Source organism: Canis aureus, chromosome 23 (assembly GCF_053574225.1).
Source record: "Canis aureus isolate CA01 chromosome 23, VMU_Caureus_v.1.0, whole genome shotgun sequence".
In the NCBI taxonomy this organism is placed as follows: domain Eukaryota; kingdom Metazoa; phylum Chordata; class Mammalia; order Carnivora; family Canidae; genus Canis; species Canis aureus.
Window position 1 is genome coordinate 31,717,446 of NC_135633.1, and position 27,343 is coordinate 31,744,788.

Below are 27,343 nucleotides of genomic sequence, written 5' to 3' on the forward strand. Positions count from 1 at the left end.
CCTCAAACAAGTGAGTGAATGGATACAGGGATGAGGGAGTGAATGAGTCCCTTCTAAATCAGTATCTCCAGGACCCTTTACTCAGCTCCAGGTGTCTAGTAATTATCTCTACTTAGCTGTCTCCCAGGTGCTTCAAATTCATCATAGCTCAAATTCCAACTCATCACACACCACTCCATCCCTGTAAACTGCTGCTTGGGGGCTCTGGAATTCCGACATCATCTCTGACTGCCTGACCTGTTCTTTCTCACCTTCTTCATCTACAAAACTCCCAGTGCAAATGGTACCTCCTTTCTGATGTTTTCCCTGGACACTTCTCACCCGCCTGCCCTTCCTCACTGGCCTTTCTCATTTAAATATCGATTAGCATCTGAGGTGATGTCTGGCAAAGGCTTTTTGCAGGCTGAAGAGAGGAAGCTGAGCTAAACACCAGGCAGCTGAGCTCTCTCCCAGCTGAAACAAAGAAAACTCCTTGCTCTTTCATCTCCTTTCCCTCTCCTGCTTTTCTAGCTGTAACGAAACAGAATCCTATTCCCAGGAAGCAGAGATGGCCAAGAGCTCTGGCCACTGACTACAGACGTCACATGTTCACATCCAGACTTGTGCAGGAGTCTTACCTTAGCAGTTAGATTGCAGGAAGCTCAGCCTCAGGAAGAGAAAGGGCCAGGAAAGGGGAGAAGTTTTTCAGTAACTATTCTGTTTCCATGAACTACCATGGAAAAGCAAGACTTAAAACTTCTGATGAAGTTCATCAATTGCCCAAAGACTACCAGGATGACATCTGTAGTCATCAGTGTTCAGCTTGCTGCAAAAAGGGAGGAGGCACCCTAAGGTTACCTCAAGCCTGGGAGGACCTCGTACAGGGCTTGCATGCTCGTTGGATGATTTTAAAGAGGAATCAAGGGGATCCCTGGGTGGCGCAGCCGTTTAGCGCCTGCCTTTGGCCCAGGGCGTGATCCTGGAGACCCGGGATTGAATCCCACGTCGGGCTCCCGGTGCATGGAGCCTGCTTCTCCCTCTGCCTGTGTCTCTGCCTCTCTCTCTCTCTCTCTCTGTATGACTATCACAAATAAAAAAAAAAAATTAAAAAAAAAATAAAGAGGAATCAGGGAAGGTAGGTTTTGGAGTGGATAATCTCAAAAGCAGAGACAATGAAATGAACGGTCATTTTTCTTTCCAGGTGCTAGACTTAGGGCCAGTTAGCAATAGGTGAAGAAGCAGCACTTACTCCAAGGAGGGTGATGTCAGTCTGAGGAGGCGAATGTTCAGTCACTATTGTGATCATATACCGGCCACATTTATGCCCCGATCATAGTCACAGGGAGGCTTGGCCTATGTCTTGTTTACAGCGTTGTATCTGTGTTGGGAATATCTCAGTCTGATTGTCGGCAGGGCTGTTTTTCATCTTCTCTGTCATTTCTATAAAGCTACCACTTATTTTATGCCAGGCATTATCCTAATCACCTGGTGTATGCCACCTTGTTTATTCTTCATAACACAACTTTATAAGAGAAGTAGGTACTGCAATCATTTCACAGATGATAATGGCTTAAAGATGTTAGTAGCATTCCCATACTCGTGTGAGTAAATGTGAGTAATTGCGAGAAGTAGAATTTGAATTCAGGTCAGACCAACCCTAAAAACCTGTGCCTTTCCCTTCTGTGTTATTCTTTCTCCATTTCATCACTACCAGTGTCTCTTCCATTCATTCAGTTAGTATTATTGAGACCATGGGAGCCAGTGGCCTAGGCACAGGGGCCATGGGCACAAGATATGTTGCCTGCCCTCCTAGAGCTGAAAAAAGACTTTTGATTCTAGAACTGTGTTATCCAATATGGCAGCCACTAACTATATATGGTTATTTAGATTTAAAATTAAATTAACCAAATAAAATAAAAGAAAAAGTCATTTCCTCAATTGTACTAGCTACATTTCAAGTGCTGGGTAACCACTTGTGACTAATGGCTACTGTATACGACAGCACAGACCCAGAACAGTTCCATCACTTCAGAAACTTATCTTGGACAGTGCAGTTCTAGAGGAAATGGGTGCCCCATTCCTCCTTGAGTCTAGCTTAACATTATACCTGTTTTTTAGGTGCTCTCCCTTTTGCTCTATTTTCTAGGTAGACAGAGAAACAACTACTAAACCCATCAAAGCCAAAATGTTTTTCTGATTCCCAGACACTGGGAATTTGCTGGGTCATGCCTACCTGCCTTACAGTCACCAAAGGGTTTGTAGCTGTGATGACAGCAGAGTGAATAGCACTGAAGAGAGGACAAACCTCAGCCCTACATTACATCAACAGAAATGTCAGTCTGGCTCAGATTTCAGAATCTTTATTGCTCAGGAAGCTGTGAGAGGCCAAAAGAAGCCAGCTTGATTTTTAGGTTCTGGAGGCAAGAAGAGAAAACATCTTTTGACTTGAAAACTGAGCAAATTTGGATGCGGATATCATCCCTGGAGAGCTCCTTCACAACAAAGAACTGTGCTTGCCAGTGGCTGGGCAGGACTCCTTCGGACGGAGATGCAGGCACCTATGCCTTCAGTTAGGCCATTTCTGCAAAATGTCTCCAGCAAAGTGGAGCACACAGAACATCTTTACTCCTTCTGTTCTCCTCCTAAGTCTTCCTAAGACTTCCTCCGAAAGCCTTTCCTGACTGAGCGCAGGCCAGAGTGAGGGGACAGGAAACAGAGAAGATAAAATCTTTAGATTTTTCTGGAGTGAAAAGTCTAGACTGTTCCATTTATGGCAAAGAAACCACCCTGTGCTTGCCTGCCCATGGCCCCTCCAGAGGCAGGCAGCCTGGCCTTGGCTTCTGCTGAGGGGCAGGGCTAGGCAGCCAAGTTGTATACCTCCTGACTCTGCCCTGCCCACCTCTACCCACCTATTTTTTTGACCAGTGGCTTGATGTGAAAGGATGGGCTCAGCCAATCAGATACTGTCCCTGAGGCTGAATCCAGAAGCAGGAAATGCTCCACCAAGAAGCAAGAAGCCAAAGCATGAAGAGTGTCTTAGAGGCAAGACAAGTCAGTTGAAGCCCTATTACCTCCAGCCTCGAATCCAGAACCTCCAAGCTATTTCCAGTCCAGTCCAAACCACGGTGATTTGGCACCTGTGCTTGATTTCCATGCCAGCTTCATCATTAGGCACATTACTCTTCTATAAACCCCAATTCCTGAGCAAGCTTGAATGCGTCTCCGCTCCTTGTGTAACTCAGCGATGTTTTAGCTCTGAAAGAGGTGTCACTCATTCAGTGACAGGAAATGTTTCAGGTGACAACATGGAGGTGAAAAGGGGAATAGTATTCCAAGTGCCTATGAGGTGCCAGGCGGTATCTGAAGCACTCCACATAAGAGCGTACTCACAAGGGCCCTGCCACCTAGTACAGTCACCATCCTACTTCACAGATGAGGAGCCAGCTTCCTCCACGTCAGCTCTGACCATGCCCCAGCTGTCCTTAGCTTGCCTGCTTGTAAGAAGCTCTTCCTACCCTAGCTATTCAGAGAAAGGAAAGATTACAAAGACGGAGGAGAAGTAAGGCTTCCTGGAGGAGCTGAAAGCTGGGAAGTGACTTTATGAGTCTCAGTATCTTTTCCTGTAAAATGGGAACAAAAATATTGGCCCAATGGAACAGCATGGAATGGTGACGTAAAGAACATAAAACACTGAGCATTCTGCTGCACACCTACAAAAGGTGCTCTATCTCAACCAGAAGTCCCCTCTCCTTCTTCGTTATCTATTGCTTTTGTCTGGCCTCCAGGAGCTGCTAGTCTCTGGCCTTCTGCCTCCTGCCTCCTTCCTGCACCAGCCCGGCAACCTTACTCACACTCTGGAGCCAGTCCCAGTCTACTTGGCTGAGGCCTGGTGTTCACGGCACTTATTATTCCAGGCACCCTGTGATTTACTTTTCTAGTGAGTTAATTGCAAAATCCATATGGAGCTGAGAGAAAACATCAACCCAAGCTTGCCATGAAAAGCAGGGGAACAGAGAAAGCTTTCTATCTCAGTCCGTGCAGCCTGGAGAAGCAGGGAGGGAGGAAGATGCCACACTTGGTGTACAGAGAGCCAGATCTACCAAGCTCAGTGGAAGGCATGTGGTGTTCAGAGCCTCGCTATTCTCACCCCACTTTTTTTTTTTTTTTTTTTTTTTTAGCTCATCTTGTTAGAAAAAAAAATCTAAGTTTTAGAAATCCATGATGGGTATAAAGTGGAGGTTATCAAATCTCAGTGTGCATAAAAAAAAAAAATCAGAAACACCAGGGAAGTTTATTTAAAGTGCAGATTCCCAAAGATCTCTCTCAAGAGTTGATTTCACTAAGGCTGGGCTGAGGCCCTGGGATTTACACCTGTGGGTGTCTGGTGCGGGTAATATGCAAGCTGAAGTGGAGAAACGATGATGCAAAGGATAGCCTGATGATTCTGGAGTTAGAAGTTAAGATTGGTTCTTGGTTCTGCCTCTTAACAGCTTTGTGTCCTTGGGCAAATCATTTTTATCTCTTTGGCCTCAGTGTTCTTTTTTTTTTTTTAAGATTTTATTTATTTATTTATGAGAGACACAAAGAGAGAGAGGCAGAGACATAGGCAGAGGGAGAAGGAGGCTGGCTCCCTGTGGGGAGCCCAATGTGGGACTCGATCCTGGAACTCCAGGATCACGCCCTGAGCCAAAGGCAGATGCTCAACAACTGAGCCACCCAGGCATCCAGAGCCTCAGTGTTCTTATCTCTACAGGGAATAAGTGACAATGAGAGTATTTACCTCACAGAACCTTAACACAAGTCTTGGCACACGGAAGGCACTGAAAAAAAAATTTAAAGAAACAATTTGCCTTTTTTTTTTTTTTTTTTTTAACCCGGAGAAGGTTCTCTGAGTTAATATTCACTGCTGAATATTAATACTTTTCTGTATCTGTTTACAATCTACAATTCTAAAGAGGGGCCTTTGGGGGAAGCCAGCTTTTGTTTGAAGATGAAAAGGTGTCAAATCCTCCAGAGACTTGGTTGGTGGAAGGTAAAACAAATGTTTATTTTAATTTGGTGAGTTATAACTTATTAAAACGGCTTGTGGAAAATGGAAGTACTATTTATATTTTCACAAGGGACCTAACAGTTTCTGAAGAGTTGAGAGTTATTTTATTCATTTGTTCAAGAAACACTTACTGAGCCCCTGGGTGCCTGGCCAGATGAACAAGAGCCAGCCCTCCGAGGACTCAGGGTCTGGACAATGATAGCAACTTGGTAGAGACCACAATCTGGGTTGCCGAAGGACAGAGAACAGGGACTTCCCTTGGCTCAAGGAACTGAGTCTTGGGAAACTGATGGGCAGGAAATGATTCTATTTTGAAAGCACGGAGATTGAAACAATTTAAAAAGCAATTCTGGTACCAAGAGATGTGTAATTTGAGATCCTCGGGGGAAAGAACTATTCTCAGCATAGGTTACTCCCACCTCTAATTTATTAGATACTCCAGAGGGGTAGGAAGAGTACCTAGGTACTAAATTTTAAGAATACTTAGGCTTTCTTAACCTTCAGGCCCTAATATCCAAGCATTATAGGGACATCTTGACTTAGAGTTTCCATAGGCACTTCAAATTCAGCAATATCTAACACTCGGCTTCTTATCTTTCCCCACAAATATGCCCCAGCATTTCCTCACTGTACCCACAACTACCCCAATCAAAAAATGGTGTTACCAGCATCCATCCATTTCTTCTCCCACAGCTGACACTTACCTAGTCACCGTATTTTATCAGTTCCACTCAAGTACCTCTCAAGTCTGTCCCCATGACCACTACTCTGATTTTGTGTGCCACCATCCATCACTCACTTTCCTTCATGTGGAACCCAAGGCCATCTTTTCAAAACACAAAGAGGGTGGAGTATATTATTTCTTAGTGAAAGCCCTTTGACAGCTTTCCTTCCTTTACAGAATAAGATTCAAACACCTATGGGTGCTGCCCAAGGCCCTGCTTATCTAGACTCACCTCTTGCCACACAGGCCACCCCTTATATGCTTCAGCAGACACATAATACACACACACATGGACATTCTATGGCACATTGTGGTTAGACTGCCAGCACCCCCTACATCTACCCTGGAAGATTTCAGTGAATGGCTCTCCCTTCTCAGATCTTACAGCACAATTCCTTTCCTCTCTCTAGCACACTCAGCTTCCTCTAGCTGTTAGGCCCCATCCACTTGTCTCTTTTACTGGATGGAAACATCTCAAGGGTAGGTGTTCAATCATATTAGCCCTTTTGATGCTAAGTTGTGTAGTGGCTTCTGGTGCTTACCAATCTGGTTGTCTTCTGTTTCTGGGCACATGGGAGGAACACACATCCCTGCTCCCTTGCAGTTCGGTGAGGACATATGCCTAGGTCAGGCCCATGGGTTATGAGAAGCAGCCAAGAAGGCCATTTGCTCCAGGGAGTACAGCTACAAGATAGGGGAGCCTTGATCCACCTGGGTTTTGAGAGACTGAAGAAATCCTTCCTTCCACACCCCTGAAGCATGCTGAATATACCACATGAGAAACTGTTAAGGTAGTGAGCTATGAGAGACTGTTTGCTACTGCAACATAAATTAACCCCATACTGACTTCTACAGAAATCTTCTTTCTGTCTATAATCACTAAAACAGGACCTAGAAATATCAGGTTCTCTATGAACATTTGATGAACAAATGAATGCAGGAATGGGTGAACAAAGAAGCCTAGGGAACGGAATATGAGATCTGGAGTCATAAGAAAAATAGCCTAACTAACCACCTCCTTCTCTGTCTTTCCCCCACACCAGTAGACTACTCTTCTTTATCTCTATTTGACTCCAGAGGCAGGATTTAACCTGCGATTCCTCTCTCTGATGTACCTCTGTACTGATGCCAACCAAAACTATGAGAGATCCTGGCTTATGCCTCATTGTCTGGAGGAAAGTCATCGGTGACATATTTTTGCCAGTTTTCCACCAATCCATAATCCTGCTGTCTTTGGATTTCATGCTTCCAGGGCTACATCTGGATTTGGCCCCAAAGATGGGGATTCCCTAAGCTCCCTAAACTAGAGACTTCTAATTCTCACATCCAGTTCTCCCTGCACCCCACACCTCAACCAGATTAAAGAATGACCTCATTTGACCAAATATCTTTTTATACATGGGGAAAATACTCAGTAATTATCCCTTAAGTCTTTCAACACATTTATGCTAAGCACAAAAGCAGAGGCTGTGAGATTTGGATTGATTCTACATATTTTAAAAAGTAAACAAAAACATAAAGAATGTCATCCGAAAGTCACAGTTTCCTGAAATTACTGCTTAGCAAGGAGGTCAGGGCACCAATACAAACCTCTCCAAGGAGCATGTAGCTAATCAGATTAGAAAGATCAGCACGCTGGCAGTGCTGCTGATGGAGTGCGGCGGGGAGTAGGGGAGAGGCACAGGGCAGGGAGCCAAGGGAGGAGAGACGGTAGGGCCCTCAACCAGAGGAGCTGGTGGAGGAACTGTCCTTGGCAATGTCTGGTTTGCTGTCCACGTGGGTTCTTCAGTGGCCAGCGGCATTATTCCTAAGGTAACTTGTGAGCACCAGAGGAAACACAAGATGGGCTTTGCAGCAGACAGACTCAGGTTTACACCTGCTTCCATCACTTAGGAGCTTCTGTGACTCTGGGCAAGCCCCTGGCTTTTGTGAGTGTTAGTTTACTCACGTATAAACTAAGGGCAAATATGGTCACATCCTAGTGTTCTGAGGACACACATATTGCTGTGTGAAACCAGGAAGCATCAGTCAGTGGCACATCCATCTGCACCCCCTAATCCCAAACACTTCTGTATCCCCTGGGTCCTCATCCTTCAGATGTACCCAATAAATGTGTGTCGAAGGAATGGATGAATAAGGTGCTCTAGGCTGGTGGGGTTTTTATCAAAGTATTTTTTAATTATTGAAAAATCTACATAACACAAAATTTACCATTTCAACCATTCTGAAATGTACATTCCCAGTGTTGTGCAACCATTACTATCCATTCTAGAACATTTTATCACCCCCCCAAAACCTCCTGAACCCAATAAGCAGTTACGTCCATTCCCACCTCCTATGGGAAAATCTATGGCTGTTTTAGCTAAATTCAATACTTCAAATTACTGCTGGTGGATATGACTTTGGTGATAAAGTTGGCAGGGGCTGGGTCAAGCAAGAATTTATTTCCTGAGTACCCACCCCCTGCTCACCTCTATGTGAGACTCAAGGAGAAACACGACAACAGCTCTAACATGCATATACAAGGCTGTAGAAGAGGCTGTGACCAGGAACCACTTGACCTGGAGCCTGAACCGATGCAGAATGGTGAGAGATGAAGGGTCCCATGGGATGGGGCAGGGGGCCAGCTCTGAATGCACAGAGACTTGGACTTGAGTCCATGAACCAATGAATGCACTCTGCTCTCTCTCCTGCCTAATGCATCCTGGGGACACTGACGGGCAGGGGTCTGGAGATCTGCAGCCCCTCCTCATCTGACTCCTCCACAGTGGGAAGGCCCAAGCCTGGCTGTGATAGGGCTCTAGCTGCAGACTTGGAGGCAGGCAGCCATGGACAGTCAGTGAGTGATTTATTGGTGGTGCTGTGCAGGCAGCTTCCCTGGGACCTGTTCCTAATTAACAACCACTAACTGGATGATGCTTCTCTCTCTCTCTTTTTTTTTTTTTTTCAAAATAAAAAAGGCCCCCAAAGCCTTTCTTCCCCATCTTTATAGGAGGGAAGACTTCACCTTTGGCTGCTGCCTGACTCTGAACTACAGGCAGCAATCCCACCCACTCCCTGGCTCACGCGCAGACACACACAGACATACCCCATGCGCAGGCAAGCCCGTCCACTCTTGTTCACATGCTCCCCCCATCCGGGTGCACATTAATTCCTCTGCTAGGATCATTACATCCACACCACAGCACAGTTGCACTCACACACCATCAAGTAGATCTGTCCTTTTCACCTGCAACCCCATACATACATGCAGCACTCCTACCCCCACTACACTCAAACCCGCAGCTCAGCTGAGTCCTTGCACACAGCCACACACACATTTGCACACGTGCCCCATGCTGTTAATGGCAAAGCCCCGTAGTCACCCATGTGGTTCTCAGGCTGGAATCTTCTCTGTGGCTCCCACATCTCCAATGAAGGGGCTCATCCACTTAGGTGAGGCCTCAAATTTGGTGCTCTGACCCAGCTGGCTCAGCTGTGAGGTGCTGTGTGCCAGGGAGGGGGAGAGGAAACTGTAGCCAAGCCTGAGGAGTCCTATGGTCCAGTGTGGAGAGCCACAACTGCCGTATCATTCCGGCTAAAATGGTTCCTCCTATTTATCACTCAAAAGACTCTAAGAAGCTCCAGATTCACTTAGGAGTCAGGCTGCCAAGTGGTGGTGCAGCCAAAGAGCCCAAAGGGCATGGCACCTAATAAACATCTTTTGTGGATTTAATTAGCCACCCCCCATAACAAGATAAATTGAAGCCTGCTATAAACCGAATGTTTGAATCCTCCTAAAATTCATTTGTTGGAGTTCTAACCTTCAGTGTGATGGTTTAAGGGGGTGGGGCCCTTGGGAGATAATGAGGTCAGCAGCCCTCAGCCCTCATGAATGGAATTAAGGCCCTTATAAAATCAACCCCAGAGAGCTCCCTCACCCCTCTACCATGTGAGGACACAGCAAGAAGGCAGCCAACATCTATGAACTAGGAAACTAGCTCTAATAAGATACTGGATCTGCTGGCGCCTTGGTCTTGGACTTCCCAGCCTCCAGAAATATGTGAGCATTTGTGTGAGCCATCCGGTCTATAGTATTTTGTGATGGCAGCTGGAAGAGACTAAGACAAAGTCCTAAATCCTAGCACTTCAGAATGTGACCTTATTTGGAAAGAGGGTCATTACAGATATCACGAGTTAAGATGAGGCCTTAGGATGGTTTGGCCGGGCCTCTAATTCACCATGACTGGTATTCTTATATGAAAACAGCTACGTGAAAGCCGACATATAGAGAGGACACCATGTATCAGAGATACAGAGATTGCAGTCCTGCAGCTGCATGCCAAGGGATGCCAATGGTTGCCAGCAACCCATCAGAAACTAGGAAGAGATTCCTCCCCACATTTCAGGAGGAAAGTGGCTCTGTCAGTACCTTGATTTCAGACCTCTAGCCTCCAGAACTGTGAGGCAATACATTTCTATTGTTTTAAGGCCCCCGGTTTCTAGTGCTTTGTTATAGCAGCCCTAGGATAAGTGTTAGAGCCTTCTCCTGTTTGCTTTTCTGGGCCTCAGTCTAGTATTCCAAAACGCAGGCGTGATCATTCAGAGGAGGCTGTATGAACTAGTTCTAAGCGATCCTTATTTACACAAGCTCATGTGCCAGGTGCTAATTATACTGAAATAGATCAATGAACCATGGTCTTGCCTAGAGCTACACAGATCTGTGAAAAGGTTGCTAGATAAATACAAAATGGACCACTGAAAGAAAAATCAGGCCTCCGGATGGACAAACTTCAACAGGTCTTCAAATTTGTCTCCCTGCCTCAATTAAACAATGCTGAACCTCTGAAGGGGATGGCAAGGTTAAACATCACTCCTACTTAAAACTTCTGCCCCAGATTTTGAGCTATAGATATTGAGTTTCATTAAGACATCATTGTGGTGAAATACGAAGTTAATCAATATTGGGCAGCTCTTTTCATATTAATTAGCTAATTGTGCAAGAATAAAAAATAGATCCAGCTCACCATCCTTCTTGGGGGATGCCAAGATGAGCTCACTTTGCTGGAGCCGCAAAACAACAGCTCCCAGAAACTACCGCACTCTGCCGGGGCCTGGGTATGGGCGGCCTGTACATTCTGTGGTCTTGATTCCCCCACCCTCCCACCCTGCCTGTCTGTGAACATGCTTCAGATTAGTCCCAGAGCTGTCATGCTCTTTGGACTAGGACCAGTCTCGGCCACAGGTTGGAAAGTCATCTCTGTAAATGCCAGAGGCCTGGGGCAGGGGAAAGCACAGGTTTCAGAGTCAGCAGATGCATGTTTGAATTCAGCTTCCACCACTTCTTACCTAGGTGTCCTCAGGGAAGCCACTTTACCTGTCTGAGCCTCTATTTCCTTATCTGCCAGAAACCAAATACCAACCTTGCAGAGATATTCCAAGGGTGACATGGGTATGTAAAGAGGCTCATGCGGGAAAGTCCAATAAAAAATACTCCGTAAAGAACTGGTATTATTTGTTGAGCATGTATTTTTTTTTTTTGAGCATGTATTTTTAAACAAGTATTTAATAGTACTTTCTTAATATAATAATGCTTATTATTAAATAACTAATTTTCATTATTTTCTTCCTGGGATGCTGAAATTTATCCCCAGCACAGGTGACCCGAAGGCCGTCAAAGCAAGCTGCCATTCTGGTATGGTGGGTCCGTTCCCTTGGTCTTTTGGTTTGGGATGAGAAAGTGAAAAGCAGTCCCTGACAGCCAGGAGCTGGCCTGGCACTCAGAACTAGGTGGTGTGGCTTTCTCCTGTTGAATAGAAACAATTCCACATACCCACTTTGGATGGGGGCTTTGACTGCAATGGAGTAAATCAAAGGCCAGGCCACTCTTGTGTGTTTCAGGAGTGAAACTCCAACAAGAACAGAGGATTGTCCAAACCACAAAATGACTGGGCGTCCCCCTATCCTGAATAACACGAGTGACTTCTGCTTCTTTTGCAGTTATGACTTGACTTCATTCCTTCTGGCTTCTTTTTTTTTTTAAAGATTTTATTTATTCATTCATAGAGACACACAGAGAGAGAGAGGCAGAGACACAGGCAGAGGGAGAAGCAGGCTCCATGCAGGGAGCCTGACGTGGGACTCCATCCCGGGTCTCCAGGATCACGTCCTGGGCTGAAGGCGGCGCTAAACCGCTGAGCCACCGGGGCTGCCCCCTTCTGGCTTCTACGTAAGATTTAAGACACCCAGGCAACCTGCCACCTGACAGTATCCTAGACTCTAAGTCAGCCTCTCTACTAGGGCAGGGAAACATAAAAATATCTTTAATGCCATCCAGCCAAAGACTGACAGAAACTCCCCTGTAGTTGGGTGGAGTTTCTTGACTCTTTGCAGTTGGGCAAATGCACACCATGGGGAGCCATCAGGTGCCTGAGTACAGGGTGTTAGAAGGGATGTACAGGGTTTGGCCTGTGTTAGGTGATCTGGGGGTGGGTTCAAGGAGGTGGAGCATTGTTCCGGATTGGATACTGTCAGGTGACAGGGGGTCCTGGGAATCATTGTATTCCGGGACAGGTTTCTTCTGTTGGCCACCCAGTGTCATTCACAGCCTTCACATAACACTCTGCAGAATACTGCCTAGGTACATGTGGCTCTTCCTTACACCATGAGCCCCTGGGGCCCAAGCCCACGCTGGCTTCCCCACAGCATTCTCGCTGTACCAGTGTGCTGCCCAGCCTGCGCGGCTGCATGTGTACAGGCGTGCACACAGCTTCACAACCTCCCTCCCCCAGCCCCCAGTTCATCCGACCAGCTGTAGACCAAGTAGCTCTGCCCCCCGCCCCACTGTGAGAGCACCGAAACATGCTCCTTATGCCATCAATTCATTTTCTCTTCTTCATTGCCCTATCAGTGAACTTTATTTATCAAGCAAAGTTTCATAAAGTGTATAATCTCACTCTGAGAGCTATCACATGAAAGAGAAAGAGCGAAGGGCTACAAAGCTGCCCTGAGAAGTCCACACTGGGTGGTCTGCTAGGGTGACTCACTAGTTACACAAGAGGGGGTACATCTGGTTCAAGCAGTAGTTAATGCAAAGGACTGAGACCGCCACCTTAGAAAGATCTGCAGGCAAGTCTGGCCCTTGGCTGGCATCTGAGAACATGGCTGGTAAACAGGTCCTTACCTGACATCGAACCTTCCCTCAATGATAAGAGTAGCTTTACGGTGCCTAGACTGCATAGATAAATAATGGCTACTTTCCTTCTGAGAGGCTGGAATCTGGGCATGAGTTAGGCAGAAGGTTCCTATGTGACCAGCTCTCTGATAAAATCTTTGGGCACAGGGTGTCTCTTGAGCTTCTGGGAAGACTTTGCTTTGCAGGTCATTACCACTCATTGCTGGGGGAGCCAGGCCCACCCTGTGTGACTCTGTCGGGAGAGGACGCTTGGAAGCTTGTGTCTGGTTTCCTGTGGACTTCACCCTCAGTACCTTTTGCCTTTCTTGGTTTGCTTTGTATCTGTCTGCTATAATAAATCGTAGCCATGCGTCCCACTATATGCTGAGCCCTGTGAGTCCTTCTAGCGACTCACTGAGCTTCAGGCTCTGCCCCCACCCCCACCCCCGCACATGGGCTCCAAGTTCGAAGGTCCACTGTCAGGGTTCAAAGTCAGGGTGTGGGCTCAGGTGACCAGGGAGATAATGTGATAATTTATGACATGTTGGATATTAAAGGACACTGTGAGCTATTATACATTCCCTAAATGTGAATAATAATGGCCCAGTGCCACAGCAGACTTTTGAAGAGCTTTTTAAATCTACTGGGGGAAAAAAATGACACAATAATTTTTCCAAATAAAATGCATCTTTTAGCACTGCTAACTGTAGTGCTGAGGCAATAAATGATTGAAAGTCGTGGATGCACATAAAAAGAAGGGTAAGTCCTCTGGACTTGAGCAAACTCTTTGCTGCTGAGTGAGGCTACAGGAGCAGAGAGATGCCTGGGGCGCCTCACTTCTAATGTGTTGTCTACCTTCTGGCTTAGTCTATTTGGTTCCTATCGAAGAGTTCCCTCTGCATTTTCACAGCCCACTTCACCCCCATGATGGCCCCTCTCGCTTCCCCTTCCATTCTTCCAAGCAGCTAGAATGGCAAACAATCTCCCTTTGTTTATACCACACTTCAAACCTGGTTTGTTCCGTACAATTATTTCCTTTTTGGAATCACATTCAGAAAAGCAATTTGTTTTGTAGCTAAGGTCCTACAAAGCTGAGCACAGAAAACTCAGTTAGGAGCCAGGCAGCTGAGTGGTAGTGGGGAGGAAAGTCCTCTTCAGTGTTTGGAACACAAAGGGTTTGCCTCCTTATCTGAGGCAAATTTTCCTGAACAGATAGCCTGGGCTGAGATCCTTCTCACAGTAAAGCCTGGGAGAAACTGGCCTGACGAAAATCAGGCCCTGGTAGCTGGGGAGTCATCTTTGGCAGAAAGAGTCAGGCTGAGCAGCCGCCAGTCACAGTTACAGAGGGCAGTGTGTGGGTGTGGGGTCAGAGGGGCCTGGGACTGGATTCCATCCCACCACTTCCCAGCCCTGTGATCTCAGAGTGATTCCAAAACAACTAAGAGACAGATATCTGCCTCCAAGGCTGTTGCAAATGTTCAACAAAATGTGAAAACACCCTGTAAATCCTGAGGTGCTGTACAATGAATAACAGCAACAGTGTAAGTTTATACTGCTCTTTCTGTGCACCAGGCACTATTCCAAGCACTTTAACTCTCTGAGCTCATTTAATTCTCCTAATTCCTCTACAAACTGGACAAGAGAATTATGCCCATTGTGCAGGTGAGGACACTGAGGCATGGAGAGATTCAAAGCTTGCTTGTATACCACAGGGTGACACAGCTAGTAAGTCAAAGTGCTGGTGCCCAAACTTAGGCGGTCTGGCTCCAGAGTTTGTGTTTATAAATGAATCACCAAGGGTTTTGTTTCCGCTTTGCTTTTTTTTTTTGGGGGGGGGGGGGTGGTCTTGCATATTGGCACCTTTTTAACTCACAAAATCATTGGCAGTTATTCACCTGAATAGTTTTGCATTCCTGTCTCCATGACACAATGGGCCGGGGTAAGAACTTTGAATTCGATAGCCCTGTGTTAGGTATCAACTTTGTGATTTCTCGGGTGGGAAGTCATTTAAGCTTTTGAAGCCTGTCTTAGTCAGCTTGGGCTGCCAGCACAAAATACCACAGACTGGGTGTCTTCAACAACAGAAATGTATTTTCTGACAGTTCTAGAGGGTGCCAGCATGGTTAGGTTCTGGTGAGGACTCTCCTCCTGTCTTGCAGATGGCTACCTTCTTGCCCTGTACTCACATGGATTTTCCTCCGTGCACGTGCAAGGAGAGAGCAAGGTCTCTCTCTTCCTATGAAGGCACTCATCCCATTACAAGGGTCCCACCTTCATGACCTCATCTAAACCTAATTACCTCCCCAAAGCCCCATTTCCAAATAGCCTCATAGTAGGGGTTAGAGCCTCAACATACGAATTTTGGGAGAGACACCATTCCATCCACAGTGGTGTCAGAGGCAATTGACCCCCTTTGACCTCTTCTTGTGTAAACCTTTTTTGTGGTTCCTTCCGATCTTTAGGAGAAAGGCTGAGGTCTTGAACCAGCAGTTTTGAACTATCCTTGGCCATGTTGGATGGTAGCTTTTCTCTCTGGCTTCATGTCCTCCTAATCCCCACTGGCTTAGACATGTCAAACCTTTTGCTATTTCTTTTCTTTTTTTTTTTAAGATTTTATTTATTTATTCATGAGAGACAGAGAGAGAGAGAGAGAGAGAGAGAGGCAGAGACACAGGCAGAGGGAGAGGCAGGCTCTCTGCGGAGAGTCCAATGTGGGACTCAATCCCAGGACTCCGGGATCACACTCTGAGCTGAAGGCAGACGCTCAACCGCTGAGCCACCCAGGCATCCCCCTTCTGCTATTTCTTGAACAGTCTACACAGCTGGGTATCAGATCTGAGGCTTCTGACTGCTAGTTTAATGCTCTTTTTTTCACCATTGCTGCTCCCTATCATCAGAAGCAGTTGGGTCTGTCACTTTGGGAAGTGTTTGGGGGAGGGGCTGGTCTTCTCTGAGACCTGTCATTGTGGGGTTTGCACAGAGATTGGTTCTGCATCCTGCGAGTAACCACCCTTCATCTCTCTGCACTATGTTTCATCGATCAGTCCTGCATGATCTCCTAGGAGCCCTTCCTCATACTTGGTTCCACATGTTTCTCTCCAGCCTAAAGTCAAAAGAAAGAAAGCCATCTCTATACTGTGGTCAATCTGCCTGGCTTGATTAGTGTGTAATTAAATTTGTAATAAGGGGGACACCTGGGTGGCTCAGCAGTTGAGCGTCTGCCTTTGGCTCAGGGCGTGATCCCAGTCTAGGGATCAAGTCCTGCATCGGGCTCCCTGCAGGGAGCCTGCTTCTCCCTCTGCCCATGTCTCTGCCTCTCTCTCTCTGTCTCTCATAAACAAATAAATAAAATCTTTTTAAAAAATTTGTAATAAGGATCCATGAGTTGAGGGAAGCCAAATTTCACTCGATATGCTAGTTGCCTACGGTACTCATGGACATCTGCCTGGGTTCCTCCCGCCTTTGCCTGTGTGCTGAGCAAAGATTCAGCTGATTATGTGAATCTCGGGATGACTCTTCCAGCCCCCCTGTAACTTCCTAAGTCAGCTCTTCCTGCTGTCCTCACAGCTCACAGCAACCCTAGGGAGTAGTAGCCACCCCACTGGCCATTGTCATAGGAGAGATGGCTGAGATCTACAGACCAGGGATGCCAGCTCTCCTATTATATGAGCTATGTGACACTGGGCAAGTCAATCTGATCCCAGAGCCCAATTGAATCATGAGGCCCTGCCAAATCTATATTCATTCTCAGTAAGGGGGCCCTCTCAAATACAATGTCAACAGTTTTTGGACAAGACTATGACATCATAAATTATGGAATCTTCAAGCTGAGGGGTTCCTGAAGGAGAGAGCTGGCATGCACAAGGTCCTGCTCCCAGCTAAGTACCATCTTTTAAACATATTTTTTCTAATTCAACTCTTCCATAAGAAAAACGTTGTATGTGATGACCTCGTACAGACGCTGTGTGTAAAGCAGAATTTTTTTTTAAAAAACCTCATCCATAAAAAATAAAAAAATTTACAAAACAACCTACCTACCTATGTGTTAGGAACTCTATTCTGTTCCTCTCTGTTCTCTTTGTTATTATTACCCTAAATGATGGTACTGAGCCACAGCCTTTATTAAGGATTAATCCTGACCCACAATTTAGAAAACACTGCTGATTCTTGCGTGTGCACAGTCACCTTGCAGATGTGTTGTAACTTTAGGAGCTAGGCACCTATTCGCTCCCATGCTGCAGAGGAAGAAACCAAGACTCAGTGAGATTTATTTAGTAGGTCGCTCAAAACCATCCAACTGCTGAGTGGCTAAGCTGAGATTCCAAGTTCAACTCTAAAGTCTGTTCCCCTTCCAAGTTATCTTGCTGCCTGAGATTCCAAAATCCCCATCTAGCTGATGGGGAAACTAATGCTCAGAGGGGAGAAGTGACTTGTTCAAGGTTCATACTGGGACTGGTGACAGAACCTAAAATTGAAACCGGATTTGTCCCTGGATCCCACACATCCTGGCACTGGAACGAGGCTCCCATGGGCAGGGAGCTCTTTTCCCACCACCAATTACTCCTTGAGCCATTCTCCCTGGACAAAGCTTAACTTACAGATGGGAAAAAAAGAGGCCTGGGAAACATCTTCTGGTAGGAGGTATGTCACTGTGCACATCATTGCTTCCATTGAATTGAAAATCATGTTGGCTCAAATTGAAAGCAAAACTGTGGTTTGCTGAACCTCTGCACACAGCAGGTCCTAACCTAGTTTCGAGAATGCAATCTATCTTAATTTAGCATAGCTTTGAATCTCCCTATCTCTCTTTACCTCTTCCCCAGTCAGAAGCAGGGCACTCTTGTATTAGCATGTTCTCCCCACCAGGGAGAGCAACAGAGCACAGCTGTGGGGAGTGGATTGGGGCACGTTTTAACTGGGCCAGGGCTTCTTAAAGTCCTCTAACAAGCAACTCCCAAAACAACAGTGTTAGTGGCTGTTGGATACTGGCTTCCAGATCACAAGCAATTCTAGCAGGTGTGATGCTAGGAGGAGGAGGCCTCGCATCAGTTTGAGGCAACTGAGCAGAAGGGAGGGCTGAAATTACGTCTGAAGGAAAGCCAAGATTATTAACAAAAAAAGATGGTGCCAAGAGTCTCATGTGGGAGGTAAGGCAAGGCTTGGGAGTGGGAGCCTGGCAGCAAGGTAAGAGACTGGGATGGTCAGCAGCAGGTTGGGGTGCAGTATGAGGGATGAATAAGGGGTGTGGTTCATGACCAAGACCATGAGAGAGCCTGGGATGTGGTGTGGGACAGGCCAGAGCTCAAGGACCCTGCAGCTGGGCCAAAGGAGATGTAAGGCTAGAAGAAGGATCAAACGTGGCCCTTCCCTGAGAGTAAGGAGCCCCATCTTGGTCACAGAACCTGAGTCTGGAGGTGTTCCCCACTGCTACAAGGCCCTGGGTGGATCAGGGAAGAAGTGGCTTGTTCCGTTCTCCAGGCCCAGATCCCATCTTCACGGCTTCCATGCTTCCTCTTTGTCTGAGCCCCACTCTCTTTCTCCTGGATCATAGAAAGAGTCTCCTACTTTGACATAGCCCACCCGAGTCTGCTCTCAACATAGCTTTTCCAAAATGCTCCTGTGCTAGCATTAGTCAGAGCCTGTCATGCATCAGCTCAGGACGCTCCTGTGGCTGGCCATGCAACGGCCTCGCCCCATGTCACCTCTTTGACCTCCTCCTCCACTCCAGCCATACTGGTTTCATCGTCACTTCTCAAACAAGACAGACACACTTCTGCCTCAAGGCTCTTGAACCTATTCTTCCTTCTACCAGAATCACCTTTCTTCCAGACATCTTCACCACTCCCTCCCATGTCTACTACAAATGTCACCTTCTCGGTGAAGCCTTGTTTGGCCACGATATTTAGAACCGCAACTTTCCTCTCCCCCTGGAATTCCCTATCCCCCTTTTCATAATACTTATCATCTTGAAACACCCTGCATCATGTCGTTTTCACACTTGTTGATCATCAGTCTCCCCATTGAGGAGTGGGTAGTTTTGTCTGTTTTGATCATGGTGGAACCCCAATACCTAAACTAGTACCTAGCATGTAGTACGTGTTCAATTAAGAGTCGGTAAATGACAGGACATCCTGCTAACTCTCCAGCCTTCCCTCTGAGCACAGCCTCCCCGTACCCCCAGGTACACCCCTACCTTCCAGCCTCATGGGACATACCTTCTATTTGTCCACCTTCACACCTTGTGTACACAGAACACCCTTTCTTCTCCCTTTTTGCTGTTAGTCTTTTCCACCCCTTTCCAAAGCCCAGGGGCCAGCACTCCTTCCATTAAACCTTCTCAAATACCTTCTCGTTGCAATTTTTCTCTCAACACTCTATGATCTTTACTTTAAATGTCTTTTCTTGGGGCAGCTGGGTGGCTCAGTTGGTAAAGCATCTGCCTTCAGCTCAGGTCATAGTCTCTGGGTCCTAGGATCAAGCCCTGCATCAGGTCTGTGCTCAGCAGGGAGTCTGCTTCTCCCTCTGTCCCTCCCCCAGCCCCACTTGTACATGTGCATTCTCTCCCTCCCTCTCAAATAAATAAATAAATCTTTAAAAAAAATGTATTTTATCCAGCATGTCACAATCTGAGAGAGTGGCCTAGTATGACCTCCAGCTCCAAATCAGTTCTAACATGTTATGGATTCAGTTTCTTTCCTGCAAGCTTCCAATACCGACAAAGAACTTTATGTTCTGGAAATAGCTAGAATCACCTCCCTGATCATATATATTTTGTCCATATTGAACTAATAAAAATATGTTTCTATAAAACAGAACAAACCATGGAACACAATGGTCAAGAAAGATACTCGGCACTGGGGAGAGGCAGATCTGGACTCAAACCCTGGCACTGCCATTTGCTAGCTGTGCAACCTTCAGCAAGTCACCCAGCCTCTCTTAATCTGTTTCCTCAGCTGGAAGTTGAAGAAAGGTTAAGAGTCAATAGGCTTGTTGTCTCTAAGGTGCTTCTAGCTCCCAGATTCTCTAGTAGGTCCTTTCTAATCCTTTTTGGAACTCAGGGCCTTACAGCCCTCATTTTACTGCCTAATCAGAGAGTCTAATCCCCTAATTCCTCTGCATTCCTGGGAAGGAGTGCAGGCCAGCTCACAAAACAGAAGAGTAGTTGAATGCAGACATCCAATCTCTACTCAAGCCAACGAAGCCAGGCTTCTTATCCTAGAAAATGGAGCCTTGTGCACACAATGGCTGGGTAGCTGCAGTACTCTGGCCACTTAGGGAATTAATGATAGATATTCTTATAGATTTTTTAAACCAAGTCTCATGAGCATGGGGCCAGGGAGGGTAGAGGATAAATTGAGTTAAATTGGTAATGAGCTTCTTTCTCACTGTGCTTTGGAGATGCTCACCTAATCTTCTGACTCTGAATAAGCAATTTGGCTGCCTAATTAGGTTAACCAATAATTTCCCTTTTGACACCTAGGCTGTGTGACAATTTTGGGGTAACTGTGATTCTCTTTCATCATTTCTTTTCTAGATGCATTTCTCAATTTGCCTCTGGGATTAAAGCACAGAGTAAATTCTCACTGTTTCCCGGACCCACCATGTGTCTTCACACGCCTCTAAGCCTTGGCTTGTGCAATTGCCTCCACTGGGAATGCTTCGCTCAGATCCCTGATGCTTGGTGAAATCCTACTTGGCCTTGAAGCCTAGGTATATAACATGAGTGGAACAAAGGGATGAGCCTTGGCACCCTTGGGTAAAACCAATGGCTACTTATACTGTCATTTTATAGCTCCTTATAAAATTAATAATAGCTAGCATCAATTAAGGACCAACACAGACCACATGCTTCGCAAATGTTGTAGCCTAGACTCATAGCAACATGTCAAGGAAAGAAGATGATATGCTGTTTCTGTGTTGTTGTTGTTTTTAATTACTGTAGCAAAACATGCACAACCCTTTAAACCAGTGCTAAATGTACAATTCATCGGCATTAAGGACTTTCACATTGCTGTGCGGCCGTCAACACTATTCATCTGCAGAACTTCTGTAGCGTCCCTAACTGAAACTCTGCATCCATTAAACACTAACCCCCCCCCACTTCCCTCTCTCTCAGCCCCTGGTACCCACTGCTGTGTTGTTTCAGCAATGAGGGAACTATGGCTCAGGGAGGTAAAGGGACTTGCCCAGGGTTTCAGAGCCAGACGCGGCTCTGCCAGGATATGAGGCCAGGTCTCCTCGTTAGACTCCATAACTGATGCTCTTTCGACCCCACAGCAGTGCCTGCTATCCCACCACTATAGATGGAGACCCAAGGACATCTGCCATAGATCCACCTCTCTGCTGTTCTAGACTCCTGATGGTAGAACCATGCCCGGCATGCTGAGGGAGCTTGGGCTAGATGTGGAACAAATCACAATAGGAATCTACAACAGAGACACTGCGTCAGCCAGACCCGGGGTTGGGAATGGAGCTCAGATCATAACCTTTGCTTTCTAAAAAGCACTTATTGAATGCCAACTGTGTGCCTGGCCCGATGCCAACTTCTCCTGGTTGTCACCGGGCTGCTGGGCCCACTTCAGCAGGAGAGGCCTGGGGGCTGGCTCTGCCGGACAGCCCTGGGGCAGAAGATTTGTGTTTATGTTACCCAGTCAATTCTGTATTTATTTTGGATATTAAGCAGTGACATAAAAGCTGCTGACATTAACCTTCAAGGGCAGAAATTGGCTTTAATGGACCCCATAAAAGTTATTATTGATGGCAGCTGCGTGCGGCATCACTGTGACCTCAGCAAAAGCCTCCACCGCCATCAATACTGTTGACAATTACTATTGACTAATGCAAGGCCGGGCGGGGAGGCAGAGGCAGAGTGGATGTTCCTTCCTGTGGCTAGATGTCCCTGGGGGTTACTTTGCATTTCACCTTTGGTGAGGATCTCGGAGAACTTAGTCACACATTTTTGGTGGCCTCTGTTGAAAGGCCAACACTTACTGATGCAAATGGAGATATGCAAAGGGCTCCAGCTCTGGGATGGGAGAGATCTGACTCTCATCGCAAGCTGTGCCGACCTGCTGACTTGACCAGTCATAGTCACTGACTTGACCAGTCTATCTCAGGTCAGTTGACCTTTTTGGAACCTCTGTTTATCCACCTGGGAAATGGGAATGCCATGGCATTGTCATGAGGATTAAAGGCAATCACATATGAGCAGTGGCTGGACACATGGTGGGCCTTCTGTATGGCTCCGTGGTACTCCTCAAAAGTGGCCACAGAGTAAGGTGCTGGCTAATGCACCTGGTGCGAGAGAGCCCTGTTCTGGTGGTAAAACCTGCCTGCCTCCTCAGCAAAGAAAGAGAACTGGGGCTGGGGATGAATGCAGGACAAAGAGAGGAGGGCAGGGGAGGGGGATGGAGATGAGACAGGCAAGGAAAAGGGAGAGAGAGAGTAGCCAGGACAGAACCAGACCCCTGTGTAGGGTCCGGCTCCAGCTCTTTCCATCTTTACCTCCTAGGCCCCTCAGCTGTAAGCTGGGGAGACAATGGTGTGAACCAGCGTGCTGTCAACCTCATCAGCAGATAAGAGGGAGACATTCCTTTGGTTCAGGCACTGTCGGGATGATTTACTGTCACTATTTAGACCTAAGTATCGCAAAATGTTTAGTGTAACATCCCACTTAGGGGCACGTGGACAAGCACGTGGAGGCATCTGGGCCTCCTGTGGGCATCTGGGCTTGGGGAGTCCCGGCCTGGGAGGGTTGTGGAGGCCAGGGGATCTTTGTTAGACTCAGCAGCCCACCTCCTTCACCTGCCCATCTTCCCTGAAGACAGCAAGGGTAAAGTGCGGGTGGCAGCCAGTGTTGAAAACGGACGATGAGAAGGAAAAGGCAGCCTGGCCAGGCGGACGCAGGCAGCCATTTCTCGTCCCCATTATCAAAGCCGAAGCTCTTCAGGCTCCTCAACTGTGCCATTATCACCCAACAGAGGCTTAATTCAGCTGTAATTCAGCTCTCAGGGAATATACAATAACGTGGGCGGTATGCACCTCACTCTGTCATGACTTTATGGAAAAATGATCATTTGTCACCATGGCAAGCAGCCTTCGCAAGAACAAACAACCTAAGAATTCCGCTGCAGAAGAAATTCAGTGTCACCAGGGCTACAAGAATAAAGATTTTAGAGCCATGTGGGCCTGAATTCAAATCCTGTCTTGCTAGCTGTGTGACTTTGGCGGGATCTTAACCTCTCAGGGCACAGTTTCCTAATTCTGTGTGATGGGGGTAAGAAAATCTACTTCAAAGGGGGTGTCGATGGGGAGATGAGATGCTAGAACTAAAGAACTGGCACTGTGCTTCGGGCCTGCTGCTCACTGTTAATGGTGCTACTCTCCTTTTCTTCTCATGCACTTTCATCTGAATGCTTCAAATCATAGAAGCCCAGATCCAGAAGGGCCTGCAGGTTCTTCAGCTCAGTTATTTCCCAAATGTATTCATCAGAACACTGAACCCATCAGATGCTCTGAGAACAAAGGGTTCCATGCTCAAATCCACTGGGGGAATGCTGCATCTATCTATCCTCGATTTACCCATTAGCTGGCACATTTTAATAGATTAAAGGCTCTGAGAAGGCGTGCAGTAAAGAAATTGGTTTAAATTCATTCAACATGGTGTTTCCTACATTATTTGACCACAGAGCACTTTCCTGCTGTCAGCCCCACCCCAACCTAATAACTATGAACATTCTCAGATATAGGAAATGCAGATTAAGTTTGAACTGCTTATGCTATAGATGAGGAAACAGAGGTCCAGAGAAAGGATCCAACTTATCCAGCGCCACACTCCAGGTCAGTGATGGAACTGAGGCTTCCTGCCTCCTAATCAGACACCATTTTCTCTGTACAGGCCTTACACATCAGATCTGTGCATGGTTGGAATGGCAGGAAAAGGGACTGCTGGCTGGCTTGGGCCTTGGTGGGAAGGTAGATGAAGGGGTACAGATGGCTTTTACTGCAGAGAGGGGGATCTCCTCCAGGTGCTGAGGTCACTGGCCCCCTCACAGGGTTGGTTGGGAGTCAAGGGAGGGGCACAATGCCACGCCAGTATCCAGGCACTACTTCCCCCCACCCCTCAGACTGGTGCACAGGCTCCCTAGGAAAACCTCCAAGCTCTGGTGGCAGAATGGATATTTGGAGCTCTGCTGCCCCTGACTCTTTCAAGAAATAAATTTCCCACTTGCCCCTGCCCCTGCCCTTACTTGGTCTCCTGACTTTCTCCAAATCTGGGACTGTGTTGTTCATAACCCAGCTAGAGCATCCTTTTGAAAGACTAAACAGCCTAAGCCTTCACCTCTGACCTGGTTCCCATCCTGACTCTGGGGAATCCTAGACAAGTCACTAGGATCCTGCATTTGGAGCAGGAAACCAGTAGGGGGCACTGATGTCTGGCTTGGGTCACTTTTCACTCACATTGCCCTTCTCACTCCAGTATGGAAGCACCAGCAGACCCCCTCAGGAAACTTCTGAGAAACAAAAGCTCTCTCCTCCCCTGGGCAGAGGAGCTCTCTCCTCCCCTGTGCCTGGTCTCTGCACCCTCCCCAAGACTTGGCTGCCAGACCCTGGAGCTGCCTCCTTGGTCCTGACCTGCATCCTCAAAGCTGCCCAGAGAGTAGCACCAGAGAAGGGAGCTTGCCTCTTACCCAGACATCTGCCAACAAGGTCCCAAAAAGAAAGGGGGAAATTCTGAAAGCAGGTTCCCTTTCTTCCACCTCAAAAAGGGGGCATGTGAACCAGCTGTTTCTCCCACAACATCACCGGGGCTTTGGAAGAAGGGCTGCAGAAGTGAGAGGGGGACAGAGAGTCCAGAGACTGCATGTCCCTGGCTCTGCAGATGAGATCAGGGCAAAGCTGGAGCAAACCCTCCAGTTTTAAGTTACTCCAAAAGTTTTTGTTTAAGGCCATTGTCTAACCAGCATAGGACAGTGGTGACTGCCCAGGACTGTGGAGCACCTGGAGGCCAGACACTGAGCAGGATTCAGGCAGGACCAGACCTGGCTGGCGGGATGGAAAGCAAGCTTCTGGGGACCCGTTAGCCCTGCTCCCCCACGCGGAGGCACCTTGCAAGGAACAACCCTGTGCCTTAGGCACCCCCTCTACCCCGATCTGAAAACAAACAACAACGACCCAACATCTGGTGTGTCACCAGCGAGTGGGTATTTTGTGTAACTCTCCAAGAGGCTCTGACTTCTGACCACTGAGAGCAAAGCAATTTCTCACCAGCTTCACCAGAGCCCCAAGCAACGGAGCAGAAACTCAATATTGTAATGAAAAACCCTGCCCCAAAACCCAGGCGCCTGGCACAGGCCAGGTGGGCCACTCACCGGTCTCGGTGTTCTCGTGCTCCGTGTCAGTGAGTGTGAGGTTGGAGTTGGCCCGGCTGGACAGGCATGAACTGCGTCCCGACCGTGTGCTCCGGCCCCACAGCCGTACAGGGTGCTCAGGGGACAGCACGGTGTCAGCCTCCATGTCGGCATCGGAGCTGGCCCCCATGGAGTAGCCGCAGTGTGGGAGGCCTATGTCTGTCCGGTACAGGGTTCCATGGGGGGGCGTCACCTCTCCCAGCCCCAGCTCACGCAGAGTGAAGTTGGCTCCTGGGAGGAAACGTGGGTGAGCTTGGTTAGGGTCTCCCCACCAGAAACCCAACCCTGTGCCCCAGGATTCCCTGTTGTCTTTTGAGCTCACATGATGTTCCACACACATGCCTCTCTCCCTAAATGGCTCCTCTGGCCCTCACCCACCAGCCCAACTCCTCCACATCCCTTAAGGCCCAACTTATAAGGCACCTCCCTGTGAAGTCCCCCAATACCTACACCCTGTGTGGGATCCACTGCTTCTTGCATCCAAGCTCCCTCTGAGAGTCCTTAGCCCAGGTCATCCTGCACGGTAGAATGAAGGGACAGATCCTTTCACTGCTGATGATCTCAAGAGGGACAGGGACCATGCCATACTCATTCCTAAATCCCTATGCCCAGGACAAAGCAGGGGCTCAATAGATGTCTGTTTAATAGAGCCTTGGGTCTCTTCCTCCAGTTCAGGGAGGACTTGCCAGAAAGCAGCCCTCCTGAGCAGGGCAGATGCCTAGTTGAGGAGATGCTGATGGCTGCCCTGGGACCAGAAGGTCCTTTCAGGCCAGGTCAGGAAGCCTGGAGCATGACACTGAGGATGGTGACTGGCAGAGAAAAGTGGGCCTCATGCAGGTGATGGGCTCTGCCTTCCACCTCCTCATGCCAGAGGGGGCTGGGTCCGTGGCAGGAATCCACAGGCTTTGGAGCAATCCAGGGAGCCCAGCAGCCAGAGCTGGGTTGCCAAGAGGTCTGGAGGGCTCAGAAAGGTCTGGCGATGTCTAGGACTAAGGTCAGGGAAGAGGTGGGTGCTGGGAGTTCACTTGGGGATTTGTATTTGAGTAACAAAGGGAATGTGGGAAACATAGCCTCCAGGAGACACCTGTTCATTTAGGGTCTATTCAAGGACAGTTTCTCCCATATTTCTAATATTCCCATGCATGTTTTGGGGCTGAGAAAGAAGGGGTAGACAAAGGCACCAAGGGTCATATCCCAATTAGACCACTGATCTGGGAAACAACCTTATGATTAGGTGGCACCCACTTTTACCCCAAACCTGGCTGCCTGTGGCCCTTTCCCGACACACAGAAATGAGTAGGGCATGGTGCTTGACTTCACAGGCAAGTGGGGGAGATGCAACCAAAACCATGATTAAGGGTTGAAGTCCAAAGTGGGGAGGTCCATGGAGGATGCCCCGGTCACAAAGGCAGAGGGTGGGAGCTCAGAGGAGAGGTCTGCATCAATTTCCATGTGGCTTGCCCTCTCTGCCCTTTTAAGCAGCCAGTCTTAGCATGAGTATGAGTGAGCTGAGACATCTCAGGACTGAGAAATCCAAGGTGAGGGCTGACTCTAAGGGCCCACTGATCCCTTTGAGCCAGCCCAACCTTCCGCAGTGTGAGTTTAGAAGACTTATTTCACCAAATGTGGGAAGTCCTTATGACCTGTTTGCTTGCTGTCCTTTTGGTCTCTTTCTTGAGGATCCCGGGACATGGGTTGAAATACCACCTCACTCAACGTCTAGTTGAACAATCTTAGGCTGGTGCAATCACTTGAGCCTCAATGATCTTGTCATTAAAATGGGGATGATAGTCTATGATCTGCTACCCTCACAGATTTTTTTTAAGGACCTAGGGAGGTAATGGGAGGGGAAGTACTTTGTAAACTGCCACGACCATGCCTGCCAAGGAGATGGGAATGCTTCTTACTTATTTTTTAGAAAGGCAAGAGAGGGTTCCTCTCTGCAGACTCACGTGCTAGGGTGGCATGCAGGCCACGCTGAGTTAGTCAGGGCTTGCTGAGCTCTATCAAGCATGGGCAGAAGAGAG

General features: G+C 47.6%; 1 protein-coding gene and 1 long non-coding RNA gene across 6 annotated transcripts in view; one reads left to right on the plus strand and one right to left on the minus strand.

Moving 5' to 3' along the window:
• TENM4 (teneurin transmembrane protein 4) overlaps positions 1-27,343 on the minus strand; it is a 2,712,352-nt gene that overhangs the window by 352,639 nt on the left and 2,332,370 nt on the right. For all 4 annotated transcript variants that reach the window (XM_077867222.1, XM_077867224.1, XM_077867225.1 and 1 more), the window contains one exon: positions 25,278-25,547. In XM_077867222.1, coding sequence (XP_077723348.1) covers positions 25,278-25,547 — 270 coding nt within the window. The remainder of the gene's footprint in view (positions 1-25,277; positions 25,548-27,343) is intronic.
• LOC144294971 (uncharacterized) lies at positions 16,734-20,817 on the plus strand. 2 transcript variants are annotated; one of them, XR_013362306.1, is made up of 2 exons: positions 16,734-16,771; positions 20,441-20,817. It is a non-coding gene; the product is annotated as an uncharacterized LOC144294971 (long non-coding RNA). The 2 variants fall into 2 exon arrangements; XR_013362307.1 differs by having other exon boundaries at positions 16,739-16,788.